At 40.4% G+C, this 15,399-nt stretch overlaps 1 protein-coding gene across 3 annotated transcripts in view; it reads left to right on the forward strand.

The window, feature by feature from the left end:
• Nucleotides 1-15,085, forward strand: part of Ulk2 (unc-51 like autophagy activating kinase 2) — a 112,641-nt gene extending 97,556 nt beyond the window's left edge. Inside the window, exons 21-28 of one of the 3 annotated variants that reach the window (XM_017795870.2) lie at nucleotides 4,572-4,718; nucleotides 6,156-6,364; nucleotides 10,091-10,269; nucleotides 11,031-11,149; nucleotides 11,494-11,651; nucleotides 13,097-13,232; nucleotides 14,525-14,620; nucleotides 14,802-15,085. In XM_017795870.2, coding sequence (XP_017651359.1) covers nucleotides 4,572-4,718; nucleotides 6,156-6,364; nucleotides 10,091-10,269; nucleotides 11,031-11,149; nucleotides 11,494-11,651; nucleotides 13,097-13,232; nucleotides 14,525-14,583 — 1,007 coding nt within the window. In that variant the 3' untranslated portion in view covers nucleotides 14,584-14,620; nucleotides 14,802-15,085. Of the gene's footprint in view, nucleotides 1-4,571; nucleotides 4,719-6,155; nucleotides 6,365-10,090; nucleotides 10,270-11,030; nucleotides 11,150-11,493; nucleotides 11,652-13,096; nucleotides 13,233-14,524 lie in introns of all 3 variants that reach the window. The other 2 variants (XM_017795835.2, XM_017795826.2) reach the window with 2 other exon arrangements.
• The last annotated feature ends 314 nt before the right edge of the window (nucleotides 15,086-15,399 follow it).

Raw genomic sequence — 15,399 nt, forward strand, 5'->3', positions numbered from 1 at the left:
TTCAAGGCCAGCCTGGTCTACATAGTGAGTTCCAGGACAGCTGGGGTTACAGGGAGACCCTGCTTCAAAAAGACAAAAAAAAAAAAAATTTTTTTCGTAATCTTTGCTTGAGTGGTCTAATTCGTCCACTTTTGTAGATTCTAGTTCTTGTGTGAGACTCAAGCCTTCCTTTGTTGAGTTTAGGTCTACTTCTTTTTGTAAAGTTTATGCTCCTTTGTGATTTACTTGTTGGGCATGAAAAACTGGTTGGTCTAAGCTTCAGGTTCTCTCTTGATTTTTTTTTTTTTTTTTTTTTTTTTTTTTTTTGGTCTTTTTGAGACAAGGTCTCCCTGTACCCACAGCTGGCCTGGATTCCCTAATGGATATTAAGCTGGTCTCCAACTCACAGAGATCAGCCTGCCTCTGCCTCCCGAGTGCTGGGATTAAAGGCATGCCATGCCCGGCTTTCTTTTGATTTTTATATTGGAGTTGCCAAGTTGCTTTAGTCTTGCTGCTCAAGAGTTCCCACAGAGGCCCAAGTTGGATGAGGAACAGATGCTCTCAGGCTTTCTCCTAACATCTAGATCCCTCCAGGAAAGATGCTTGCCTCAGGAATTTGAGGGCTGGGCTGGCCTGGGAGCGGGGCCCAGGAAAGATGCTGATCCCCAGGGGTGCAAAGGGGGAGGTAGGGGTGAAAAGAGGCCCACGGTCTCCTGGAGACTACAGGGAGGAATTGGGTTGGTCGGCCACAAAGGATCAGGAAGCAGCGGGGATTCTGGGCTAAGAGGTCAGTCCATAGGTCTGGGGTATCACAACAAAAGATGGGCCAGTGCCCCTGATAGGAGGAGAGATGGGGTGGGGAAGCTGGGAGGGTGAATGAAGCTGGGGGAGTCAAGGTGCAGTGGGCACAGCCAAACTTACCCAAGCAAGCTGCTGGCTCCAGGAAGCTGTGGGGCTGGGCTGCCCAGAGATGCAAAGGGAGGTGGGGACTAAAGGGAGGAAATGGTTTGGTCTGGATGCAAAGGATCAGCAAGCAGTGGAGAGTTTGGGCTAAGAGGTCAGTCCAGAGGTCTGGGGTGCCAAGAGAGGAAATGTGCCAGTCTCCCTGCTACAAGGAGAGATGTGAGTCAAGGCTCAGTGGGCACAGCAGCCGAACTTACTCAGGCAAGCTGCTGGCTCCAGGCTCATTTTTTTTTTTTTAAAAGGAAATTTGGTTTTCTTTTCTTTTTTTTTTTAGCCATTATTCATTTGGATATTGTCTTAGTTATTTCTCCATTGCTGTGACAAAACACTGACCACTACCAACTTGGGGAGGAAAGGGTTTATTTGTCTTACATCTCCCAAGTCACAGTTCATCGGGGAGCCCAAGGTAGGAACTCAGGGCAGAAACCTGCAGTCAGGAGCTAAAGCACAGGCCAAGGAGTATCACTGCTTACTGACTTGCTCCCCTGGCCCCTGCTCAGCCTGCTTTCTTATGCAACACGGGCCCACCTGCCCAGGGGTGGCATCACCCACAGTGGGCTGGGCCCACATCACTCAACAATCAAGAAGGTGCCCCATGGACATGGCCACAGGCCAGTCCAATGAAGGCAATTTTCCAATTGAGGCTCCCTCAACCCAGGTGTGTGAAGTTGACACTAAAGCTATCCAGCACAGATATATTTTCTGTTCTTTCCTCCTTGTGTTCCTGTTATATTGTTATATTCCTGTTATATATATATATATTGCCATACTTAATTGTACATACTTAATTGAACAATATGAGTTTGAACTGTGTGGATCCACTTATATGCAGATTTGGGGGCAAAATTTGTAACAACTTAAAAATTCACTCATCATGTTAGTCTAAAAATAAAACGTGAGCTGAATGTGATTGCTCACACCTTTAATCCCAGCAGAGGCAGAGGCAGGCGGATGGATCTCTATGACTTTGAGGCCAGCCTGATCTACATAGTCCGTTCCAGGCCAGCTGGGGCTACAGGGAGACCGCTGTCTCAAAAAGACCCCCCCCCCAAAAATCAAAACTAAGAAAATCATGTCATAAATTCATAAAACATGCATACATATATTTTGTAATTAATATTACCACAAACTACACACATCTGTTATCAAAGTTAAAATGTATCAAAACTTAAACGCTCAAAAAGCATACATGGACAGGCAAGATGACTTGATTAGTAAAGGCATTTGCCACCAAGGATGATGACCTGAATTCAGTCACCTGGACCCACCTGGACCCACATGGTGGAAGGAGAGAACTGACTCCCACAAGTTGTCCTCTGACCCACACCCATATGCCCACACATACACTTAAGTAAATAAATGTAATACATTTTTTAAAAAGCATACATTGAGCACCAGGCGTGGTGGCACATGCCTTTAATCCCAGCACTTGGGAGGCAGAGGCAGGAAAATCTTTGTGAGTTGGGGGCCAGTTTGGTTTAAATAGGGGGTTCCAGGACAGCTGGGACTAAAAGGAGACCCTGTCCCAAAAAAAAAAAAAAAAAAAAAAAAAAAAAAAAAAAAAAGCACACCTTGGTGTTATTTACAGTTAAGAGAAATATAATTAAATGTAAAGTTTCAGTAATACAGCACAACTGCATAAAATTACCTAGTACATATAGAATTATTACAGTAATTTCATAGCTACCTCTTGTTGCTATTGTGCTATTTCAGTGTTACAAGTATCCCCTTAAAATGCCTTGTTATTCTAATCAACAGTTTGTCTCTCCAATAAATGTGTATCATGGTGCTAAGAACACACTTCAGAGAAAGAATAGTTTCCTTAGTAAATGGTGCTGGAAAGCTAAACATAATATGAAAAAAGTAGTCAAATGAATCAAGGACCCTAAACCAAACACTTGAAGGCATTGTATAGGCAAAGATTTCTTTAGTGAGAGGTGTCCTCTGTACCAAAGCTAGTGGGAGATTAATTAATATATTACTCAGCTGTCACCTCCAAAAATAGTCATTTTTGTCTGCATTTTGTAGTGTTGGGGATCGAACCCACAGCCTTACACACACTATACCATTGAGCTGCCTCCCCATCCCCAGTCTTTCAAAATTCGTGATTTACATCCAACTGAAAGCAAGCAAAGCTAGAGTGTTTATTTAGCTTTTCCCTCAGTTATAATGTTTCTTCTTGTATTATAATCACCTACCTCTATTCTTTGGTCTTATAAAATGTGAGAGTGGAAAGGCATTGAACTAAACTGCTGATTCTGCATGTTTGTGGTAAATGGGGAGTTTTTCACCTATTCATTTAATCCAAGGTCAAACCATCAGCCTCTTTAATATCTATTCTACTTCACCTCCATCCTGACAGATATAAGTATATAATTTGAGAGCATAAACATACTCTGTGTCAACTTTCTGTCTTCCGTTTTTTAGCCTTACATTTTAATTTCCAGTTCTTGGTTTCTACTTTTTCAATGTCCTCAAGAGGTGTGAGTTGCAATTTATATAGTCTACAACTATCCAGAGCTCTGAATACTAGACATTGATGTGAAGATTCACAGATGTGAAACTATATTTAGAATTTTTACTACAAATACTTCATAAAAGCTAGGTGTGATGGCACATACCTTTAAGCCAAGCGCTGGAGGCAGAGGTAGGCAGATCTCTGTCAGTGTGAGGCCAGCCAGGTCTGCCAGTATATAGTGACGCCCTGTCTCATAAAATCAAGTACTTTATCATTTTTATTTACCTTTTAATTTATTTCTTCTGTGTGTATGTGGGCCACTGTGTGTGTGGAGATGAGGACAACTTGTGGGAGTCAGTTCCCTACCACTGTGTGAATCCCAGGGATGGAACTCTGGTTGGCAGGCCTAGTGTCAGATGCCTTTACCTGCTGAGCCATCTCACTAGCCCTTTTTTTTTTTTTTTTTTTTTTTTTTGAGGCAGTGTCTCACTGTGTAGTTGAGGCTAACCTGGAACTTGCTATGCAGCCAAGGCTGTGTGACCTTGAAATTACTTTGTAGATGAAGCTGGCCTTGAACTCATGGTACTCCTGTCTCAGCCTAATGAGGGCTGAGATTACAGGCAAGTGCTACCATGCCTGGCTCTTTTTGTTGTGGCAGGGCACACATGCTATAGTGTGTGTAGAGGTCAGAAGACAACTTTCAGAGTATGGTCTCTGTCCTTCTACCATGGGGTCCCAGGGATCAAACTCAGATTGTCAAAACTTGGTGAAAAGTGTCTTCACATGCTGACTGATCCATCTCATTGGTTCACTAAAATAGTCTCTTTTTCTTGTGGTCTTTTTGAGACAGGGTGTCCCTGTAGCCCTAGCTGGCCTGGAACTTGCTATATAAACCAGGCTGGCCTCCACCTGCCTCTGCTTCCTGAGTGCTGGGTTTTTTTTTGTTTTTGTTTTTTTTTTGAGAGAAGGTCTTACTATATAGCCCTCAAATTGACAAGAGATCCTTCCACCTCTGCTTCCTGAATGCTAGCGTCCTCTAAAATATTCTTAATGGAATTATTATATTGAATTTTCTAATTTAAAAAACATAAAAATGTGTCTCCTTATAATCACACTTCCATATAGGAACACTGTGAACATAATGCAATACCTCGAAAACTTTTTATTATAGCTCCCACAGGAGCCTGTGGTGTTGTATTGGCACTACCAGCAGGAGCAACAAGTTCCAGGGCTGTCCTCTTCACTGTGGGGTCTCCTCCACACAGTGCCACGGCCCCTACTTGTACCCAAATGGTCCTTCGAACAAGAACCACCTCAGGTGAGAAACATTTGTCTCTATATTTGTCATAGTGCATGAAGAAATAGTTATGTAGGTGTAATATTTCTTAGTTTATATATTAAAGTCTTATTTTTAGTAAATCTAATAAAGTATTTGAAAATATGTTTTTGGAAATGGATTTTATTTATTGTGGTGCTGGGGACTGAACCCAAGGATCCTCCTACATCCACCTTCCAAGTGTTAGGAATATAGATGTGCCATCATTCCTGCTCCCTCAACCCTTTTTTACTTTTATTTTGAGACAAGGTCTTGCCAAGTCTCCCAGGATGGCCTTGAACCTCCTATATAGTCCAGACTGGCTTCAAAGTTGAGATCCTCTTGCCTCTGTTTCCCAAGTAACTAGTATTATAGTATATGCCACCAGGCCTGGCTTAAATTTTATGTACTTTAGGTCCCAGTGTTTACACTTAATCTTATAATTTTTTAAAATCATCCATACTCTGGTTACTAATACCAAATATTAAGAAAGTAGAGTCAACCACTGGTTGAGAACACTGACTGCTCTTGCTGAAGACCCGGGTTCGGATCCCAGCACCCACATGGCAGCTAACAACTGTCCATAACTCCAGTTCCAGGGGATCCAATGGCCTCTTCTGTCCTCCACAGGCGGTGCACGACACGGGTGCACTTACTTATATGCAGGCATAACACTCATACACATAAAATTTAAAGTATAAGGCTCAAGAGTTGATGAGGTTTAGGGGGGGTCTATACCTAATGCTACTTTAGAAAGTTACATGTCAAGACTTAGGAAGAACTGTAAAAATGCTTATATTTGCACTATGGAAATTCCATTTGTATTTTTTTTTTGTCTTTTTTTTTTTTTCCGGAGCTGAGACCTGAACCCAGGGCTTTGCGCTTGCTAGGCAAGCGCTCTACCACTGAGCTAAATCCCCCAACCCCAGTCCATTTGTATTTATAAGTACTACTTTGGTACTTGAAGAAGAAAAACATTTGTGCATTTCATTTTAGTGATAATTTGTTTCACAAAAAAAATCAGAAATGGTATAAATGACTCCAGATACACATTGTATATGTAAAGGTAGTGAACTACCATACTTCAGTTCAGGTTTTATACTTATGAATCCTGTGGAACAATAAAGAGAATTATACATGATATAAATGTGTTTAAAACAGAATGTGGGAAAACTGGCAATGATTAGATAAATAGATAGATGATAGATAGATAGATGATGGATAGATAGATGATGATAGATAGATAGATAGATAGATAGATAGATAGATAGATAGATAGATAGACGATAGATAGGATGCAAAGTCATATATTCAAGTAGGATAGGGACCAGGGATTTTTCTTTGAACTTCTTTATTACCTTGGTTGTGTTCAGTAAGTAAGAGGAGTGGGTGTGAAGGCCTTCCTGACTAACTTTGGACTTCTGCTATGTTCCTTTGCAGTGGGGTCTAGCAGCTCGGGGGGCTCCTTGTGCTCTGCAAGTGGCCGAGTATGTGTGGGCTCCCCACCTGGGCCAGGGTTGGGCTCTTCCCCGCCAGGAGCAGAGGCCGCTCCCAGCCTGAGATACGTGCCTTATGGTGCTTCACCACCCAGCCTGGAGGGGCTCATTACTTTTGAAGCCCCTGAACTACCAGAGGAGACACTGATGGAGGTAGGGAGGAGATTTCAGTGCCGTGTTCATTAATGTGACCTGATAGGCATATTCTAGTGAGGATGCGAGAACTAACTACATTGAATAGTTCTGAAGTTACAGGTTCTATTTCACTTTTTCATTTTGAGAAAAGTCACTTGCATATTTTCATAAATATGTGGCATAACTATTTTGTGACACTCTTCCTTAGCAACTTCTGTTTCATAGGAAGTGATACATAAGCATTGTTTTTGTTTTGGTTTTTTGTTTTTATTTTTGTCTTTTTGAGACAGGGTCTATAGTCCCAGGTGGCCTGCAACTCACTATGTAGGCCAGGCTGGCCTTGAACTCACAGAGATCCCACCTGCCTCTGCTTCCTGAGTGCCTGAATTAAAGATGTGCACTACCACGCCCAGCTCCATTTGTTAACTTTTTAAATTTAAAGTTTATTTACTATTTGTAGGATTTATTTCCCCCCATTTGAAAGAGAGTCTCACCTGTGTAGCCCAGACTGGCTTTGAATTCAAAATCCTTCCTCTTTAGCTCCCCTAGTACCTGGATTATAGTTGTGCACCATTTGTGCCCAACTTTATTTGCAGATTTTTTTTTTCATCTTTTTGAGACAGAGTCTCCCTATAGTCTCAGCTGGTCTGGAACTCACTCTGTAGACCAGGCTGGCCTCAATTTCACAGAGATCTTACTGCCTCTGCCTCCCAAGTGCTGGAATTAAAGGCATGTGCCACCACACCTCACATTATTTGTAGGATTTTTAAGCTATAATTTCCCCCCTAAAAATATAACTTTTATATTCTCAATATTTTCTTTCCCTTACTAGCTAAAATAATGCATTTAAACCTAGATCTTAAAATAATGCAAGCCAGGCATGGTGGTGTTCATCTTTACTTCCTGCACTCAGGAGATAGAAGCAGGCAGATCTCTGTGAGTTCCAGGACAGGCTGGTCTACATAGCAAATTCCAGGCCAGTCAGGGCTACATACTAAGGCCCTGTCTTAAAAATAAACTACCTACCTACCTACCTACCTACCTACCTACCTACCTACCTAAACAACTAACTAAATAAATAATAAGTAAATAAAAATAATGCCAGACATGGTGGTCACATACCTGTAATTCTAGTACTTGGGAGGCTGAGGCCACAGGATCACAACTTTGAGGTCAGCCTAGGGTACCTTGTAAGATCCTATCTCAATAAGAATAATAAGATGGGGGCTGGAGAGATGGCTCAGCGGTTAAGAGCACTAGTTGCTCTTGCCAAAGACCAAGGTTCAGATCCTAGCACCCATATGGTGGCTAAGAACCATCTGTACCTCCAGTTCTGGGGGATCTGACACCCTCTTCTCTCATCCACAGTCATCACATGACATGGGTGTGATGCACTTACATACATGTAGGCATAACACTCATACACATAAAATTAAAATGAATTTTAAAAAAGAACAAGATAGCCGGGCATGGTGGCACATGCCTTTCATCCCAGCACTCAGGAGGCAGAGGCAGGCGGATCTCTGTGAGTTCAAGGCCAGCCTGGTCCACATAGTGAGTTCCAGGACAGCTGGGGCTACAGGGAGACCCTGTCTCAAAAAGATCACAAAAAAAAGAACAAAATAATAATAGTAACAGTAAATCACAATACCCACTCTAGTCATTAATACAGAAATATACCTGGTAAGCAGACTGGATGCTCACATTTACATATCAGAATTTTATCTCTGTGGATCCAGTTCTACAGGAAAAACTACATTATATGTAATCTAGAACCAGAGGTTGTTTAATGATTTTGGAGCTGTGCCTCTCAATCCTCACTCCCAAAATGAGGGTAACTCTCAATGTATTGGTGAATAGAGTCTAATATATTTTGTCACAGAGCAGAGAGACTGTCAAAAATTCAGTGTTTTATTCTCCTGTCTCTGTGAAAATGATTCTCATCTTTTAACCATAAAAGGAGAGAAACTTAGGTGTTTGGAGTCAGTAAAGTACCTACGATACAAGCACAGGAACCTGATTCAGGTCCCCCAAACCCATGTAAAACACCAGGCATGGTATGCCTGTAACCATGGTTTTGACAGGGTTGGGGAGGTCAGGCAAATGGATTCAGGTTCAATGAGGGACCCTGCCTCAAAACAAGATGGGGGGCTAGAGAGATGGCTCCAAGGTTAAGAGTACTTGGCAACACATTGATGAGGACCCAAGTTCAGATGCCAGTACCCATATAACAAGCCAGGCATTCCATGCATGCCTGTAACTCTAGCTCCAAAGGAGCTGATTTCTAGCCTAGTTGAGAAAACAGAATAGGCAAAGTGATAGTGGAGGATACCTGACATCATCTTCTGGCTCTACAAATAAGCACAGGCATGTACACACACACACACACACACAAGTGTGAGAGAGACTTTTAGTCTTACTTGAGATTTCATAACTATAACTAAAGAAGAAAATTAGTTTTAGAATACTTGTTTTGAAAGGACATCCTTTAGGATGGCTCTCTATACTCTCATCTGTAACTATGTATAATATATCAGAGCTTTATTGCGAATCACTATTAACTAAACACCAGAAATTTAAAAATCTCTACCATTATAGTAAGCAGTAACATTCATTGAACTTTGAAGAAATGTGATTTAATTGCTCTACTCAGTGGCAACAACTGTAATCCCAGCTACTTTGGAGACTGAGGTAGGAAGATAAGGAGTTCGAGGCCCACCTGGGATACATAGTGTGAGACCTTGTCTCAAGAAAAACAAACCATTCTATTTAGTGTAAGAGTATCCATGTAATCTTTAAGTTTTTAAAAAATATTGTATGTATGATGTGTGAATGTAGCCACCACATATGTGGCTTGTGGAGGTCAGAGGACAACTTTTGGGGGTTGGTTCTGGATTCTCTTGAGGCAGGATTTCCCTTGTTTCTGCTGCACCGTGTACTCCAGGCTAGCTGGTGCATGTATTTCAGGCGGGTTCTCCTGTGTTCACCTCCTATCTCACCAGAGGAGTGTTGAGATTTCAGGTGCCCACCATTCTATCTGGTGTTTTGTTTTGTTTTGTTTTGTTTTGTTGAGTCAAGGTTTCCCTGTAGCCCCAGCTGACCTGGCACTTACTGTGTAGACCAGGCTGGTCTTGAACTCACAGAGATCCACCTGCCTCTGCCTGTGCTGGGATTAAAGGCATGTGTCACCACACCTGGCAAGTGCTTTTACTCACCCACTGAGCCATCTTGCCTGTCCTTATAAACTTATGTTTATTATGTCATGTTTTTGTTTTGGACGTGCTCAAATTTCCTATTTTTTGTTTTTTGGTTTTTTTTTTCTAGTAAAAGCACAGTGACCTCCTCTGTTTGGAGCTTACTTAAATGGGTGTTCTGATACCTACATGCAAACATACCTACTTACTGTATTTGTTTTGATTGGTGTTTATTTATTTATTTATTTTTTGGTCTTTTTGAGACAGGATCTCCCTGTAGCCCTAGCTGGCCTGGATTCACTATGGAGACCAGGCTGGCCTCGAACTCACAGAGATCCACCTGCCTCTGCCTCCCGAGTGCTGGGATTAAAGGTGTGTGCCACCACACCCGGCGGATTGGTGTTTATTTTATAACAGCTCTCTGAAATTTAAAAAAGCTAAGTTTTCTTTAATCAGTCTGACAGGCTTAAGTATGGGAAAACTTTATGTGCAGAATGTATATAGAAATCCTTAATCTAAAATGTTATAAAACACATTGCTTTTGCTTCAGCGAGAACACACAGATACCTTACGCCATCTGAACGTGATGCTAATGTTTACTGAGTGTGTGCTGGACCTGACAGCGGTGCGGGGTGGGAACCCTGAGCTGTGCACATCTGCTGTGTCCTTGTATCAGATTCAGGAGAGCATAGTTGTGGACCAGATCAGCCAGCTAAGCAAAGACTGGGGGTAGGTGCTTCCTCTGCCATTTATCTCTAGCTTCTTCATGCTTTCTGGAAATGTGGATTGAATGTAGATTGTTGTCCACCAGAAGTCATATCTCATAAAAAGTTGCAAGGCGGTTAAGAGCACTGTCTGCTCTTCCAGAGGACTTAATTTTGGTTCCCAGCAACCACATGGTGGCTTACAGCCATCCATAACTCCAGTTCCAGGGCATCGGATGCCCTCATCTGGCCTTCGCAAGCATTATGTGCACATGAAACATTCATGTGCCCAAAAAACAGACACCTAAAAATACCTAAAAAAGTAAAAAGTTTTTTTCGCTTCAAGAAAATCTACACTGTTTCATTGTGTAAGGTGATGCTATATGAGCCTAGTTTATTGTGCAACCTTAACACTGCCTTTCCCTGAAAATTATACCTTTGAAGGTACTTGATGGCCAAAGGTATTATATTTTTGTCTCAGTGTTTCTACTGTAACCAAAGTTCACACATGTTTCTTTATACTTTGCCTTCTCCCTTCAGGAGTTAGAGGTGTATTCAAAAGTCAAGGAGTCAGACAGGGTGTTGAATACCCAGTACTTGGGATCCTGAATCAGGAGGATTATGCATTTGAGGCCTGCCTGAGTTACATAGGAAAATCTTGTCTCAGGAAAAATAATGCAGATGCTATCTCCTAGAAAGGCTGTTTGGATGGTGGCCTGATGCATAGCATACCAAATCTCATGGGTTGGTTCTCAAGTAATGCTCTGCTCCTATCTTCCGGTGCAGGCGGGTGGAGCAGCTGGTGTTATACATGAAAGCAGCACAGCTGCTGGCAGCTTCCCTGCATCTTGCCAAAGCTCAGATCAAGTCTGGGAAGCTGAGCCCGTCCACGGCTGTGAAACAAGGTACAGAAGCATATGGTAGTGTGTGACTCCAAGGGCATTGGGAGTCAGGACTTCCTGTCCCACCAAGAGAGTCAGTCTCTGATGAGGAATTACTGTGTTAATTCAGTGTTCTTAGCATAAAAAAAATGATGACATTTTGTTTTTCATTGTTTACTTGTTATAGAGAAAAATCAGAAGGACTTTAGTCTGTCTTTTTGTACTGAAAGATCATAGAACCTGATTTCTAAACTTTTTGTTCAGTGACCATAGAGTGTCTCTTTCCTTCTGTCAGCATTGAAAAGATACGTTACTATGTTATTTCTGGAAGAAAATTAAAATTAATTCCAATTTCAACTTTGTTTCAGTTGTCAAAAATCTGAATGAACGATATAAATTCTGTATCACCATGTGCAAGAAACTTACAGAAAAACTGAATCGATTCTTCTCTGATAAACAGAGATTTATTGATGAAATCAACAGTGTTACTGCAGAGAAACTCATCTATAATTGTGCTGTGGAAATGGTAAACCATCTTAAGGCTTAATATATTTTTAAAATATTTTATTTATTATTTTTGAGTGTATTGCCTGCATGTAGGTAAGTGTACCCATTAAGGCTTAAGACAGGGTCTCCCTGTAGCCCCAGCTGTCCTGGAACTATGTAGACCAGGCTGGCCTTGAACTCCCGAGTGCTGGGATTAAAGGCGTGCACCACCACGCATGGCCCAAGGCTTAATACTTTATAGCACTACAGTACTTCTCTATGAATGCTTTTATGATTAAACACCTATTTGAAATTCTCTGTCCCTTAAGAATAGTGTATATCCTACCCCCTCTCAAGTCCCAAGTATTATGATTAACTCCACTAACAAAACAATTGGAATTAGTCAATATTTAAGGCGTCCTTAATGTAATGTAACAATCACTGCGATTTATAAATCTGATTGCTACATTTGATATATTTTATTATCTCTCCTTTTAAACTTAGCTTAATTTCATGATCTCATCTTTTATAGTTTATATCTAAAAGTTGGGTGAATATGTTTCTGCCTTTTTCTGCTATATACGAAATTTTGACTTGATAAAACTTAGAAAAATAGTGCTTTGTAATTCACAAAAATTCATGTGCTTGAGTTCTACTTACTGACTTTATTGAAATATAGACACTAAGGAAAAGCTTCTTTTCCAATTGTCTGGCTAGTATATTGAAATTTTGTTGTCTGTGCCTACTGGGAGAAAATAGCTTGAAGAATATGCAAAAATAGGACCTATTAATATCTAGATAGAGAAAATTTATTTATTGACTAATGTTATTTTACCACATTAATATATCTCTCCCTAAATTGCAGTAGTACTGTTACACCTTTGGTCTTACTTTTTTTTTGAGGGGGGGGCGGTCTTTTTGAGACGGGGTCTCCCTTGTAGCCCCAGCTGTCCTGGAACTCACTATGTAGACCAGGCTGGCCTCGAACTCACAGAGATCTGCCTGCTTCTGCCTCCTGAGTGCTGGGATTAAAGGCATGCACCACCATGCCTGGCTTTTTTGGTCTTTTTGAGACAGGGTGTCCCTGTAGCCCTAGCTGGCCTGGATTCGCTATGGAGACCAGGCTGGCCTTGAACTCACAGAGATCCTCCTGGTACTCTGCCACCCCTTCCCCAGTGCTGGGATTAAAGGCATGTGCTACCACGCCCTGCCCTAAAATAAGTAGTTTTATGAAAATAATTTGGGAATGTAAGTTGACGATATGTTAATGTTGTTCTAAACTAGGAATTATCGGCATTATATCACTCTATACTATATTAAGACTTCATAAGAATCTTATGCTAGGAATTAAGTCTTTTCTTCCCTTTAACAAATTCTTTTATCTGAACTATTGATTTTAGTTTATGCTATTTAAAGCTACATTGTCTGTATGGCTTTGTATTGCCTTTAAGCTACAAATCTTCCTATTTTGTTGACTGGTTCCAGGTTCAGTCTGCAGCTCTGGATGAGATGTTTCAGCACACTGAAGACATTGTTTATCGATACCATAAGGCAGCCCTTCTTTTGGAAGGCCTAACTAAGATTCTACAGGACCCTACAGATATTGAAAATGTACATAAATGTAAGCTGACTAGTACAGTAGCCTTCCCTTTCCACAGTTTTGATTAACATCAATCAAGATCCAAAAATATTAAATAGAAAACTCTAGAAATAACCCATAGTTTTACATTTCTATTTTTTATTTTTAATTTATTATTACCTTACAAAGAATGGAATATTTTTATGACATCTTTTGCCAAACAAAATTTGTCTTTGTTGTTTCTCTTGTCCCTTTTCTTCCCTATCACCATTTTGCATTGTTCTGGGGATCATGATGAAATCTTGAACTGTCCTGCTATATCCCACCTGGGGGACATGACTCATCCTCCTATCCATTATGTCCTTGCTGTATGTGCCAACCACTTATCAGTCACTTAGTAGCAGTGTTTGTTATAAGGTGTGCTGCTTTGATACTACTGGAATTGTAGATAGAGTTTGGTCCTATTTGAAGCTTCAGGCCCCAGAACATATCACGGGATAAGGAAGAAGCACTGTATTTAATTGATTGCAACTTAATTGTTTAAGACAAGTATAGTAGAAAGAGCTTAAGAGTTTGGAATACTGCCTTAGATGAATCTTGGCTTTAGCAAATCATTAACCTTTCTGTGATCTCAGTCTCATCTGCTGTAAAATAGATAACGGTGCTGACCTTGCATCCTGTATGGATTAGAGAGATGCATGTAAAGCATGGGTAGTTTTTATTATTTATCTTTAGACTTTGTCATTGCATTAGATTGTTGGCAAATGCTTCTTTATGGATATAGAAGGACATGAGTTTTAACCGTGTTTTAAGCCCTCCGGGCAAAATGACAGAAAAACCTTACATAGATTCTACATGCTGCAGATTGGGTGTACCTAAAGACTGTAGACTGACAAGATACTCAGATGATATTACTGCTTATATATGTAAACCTAGTATCTGGCTTTGAGTAGGTGCTAGATCTTGTGGTATATGGCCATACCATATTAGCAATCCTCACATTGCTTATACTTGTAAGCATTCTAGCTGTTAGTTCTACATGTTTTCTCTGTAATGTGCTAATCTGAATTTATCATTGTGTAGCATTGAACTACAAATCATATCTGAGCTATATTACCAGGTAGAGGAAAGAAAATGTACTCGTTTCTGTTAACTTTGGAGCAAATATAGAACAGAGACAGTGATGCTGATCGTTTGTGAATTTTTTTCACCCTGTGTTAGAAAATATAAATGGGGCACTGGGGCCTGGCATGGCCAGACCCGGACCTAAAAAAGAAAAAAGAAAATATAAATGGTTTTTATTATGAGTTTTAATTTAAAATTTTTATTTCTAGATAAATGTAGTATTGAAAGAAGATTGTCAGCACTCTGCTATAGCACTGCAACCGTGTGAGCAGCAAGCTTGTCATGGACCAGCATGGGAGCATGAGGTGATAACATTTGGGATTATAGCCTGGTTCTGTCACCCATCCCAGGAAGCTGTACTTTGTTAACTGGTGACTACCAAAGAACAAGCAGCAATTTAAGAATGAAAAACAATCCAAAAACTTCATGTTTGTAGAAAATCTGCCTTATTGGAGAATTCACTCCCCTTTCCCTTTTTCTTTGTAGAAGCAGAAACAAGGGTATTCCACATGGCTACAGTTTGAACTTGACAAATAAATGTACCTTAGAACTAGAATTATAAGTACACTTGTTCTTGTGGATAATTAAACATAAAACAAAGTGAGTGGCACGTCTCTCAGCTCTCTGAGGAATATATGAAATCCCATGTGTTGGCTAAGGCACATATAGGAGTCTACAGCTCATCCAGACAATTTGAGATTTGGGGTGAGTTTGTCTGAATCTGAGTATGCATCATTAAACAGCTCAAGAGGAATAATTTGAAGAAGAAGCAAAAGGTGGATCTTGGAAGAATTTTGAAATCTTCAATTTGATCTAATATGGACACATGATAATCTTCCAAAATCTTTCATATTGCACTAATTTATTAAAATAACTATGTATTGGATTTTGCAATTTAAAACTGAGGCACAATGGACTTGTTTAAGATATTCTACTTGATTACATAATATATTCTTTTCATAATTCACATGTACTCTCCATTGAACTTTTAATAGTCTAAACTTGCATTCATGTGAACCTTTGCATTCTGTTTACCTGTATTCTTCACCAACAGATCTTCCCAGTTGTATTTTGAGTTGCTGGT

This window comes from Nannospalax galili, unplaced genomic scaffold (genome assembly GCF_000622305.1).
Source record: "Nannospalax galili isolate Female #2095 unplaced genomic scaffold, S.galili_v1.0 scaffold530, whole genome shotgun sequence".
NCBI lineage: Eukaryota > Metazoa > Chordata > Mammalia > Rodentia > Spalacidae > Nannospalax > Nannospalax galili.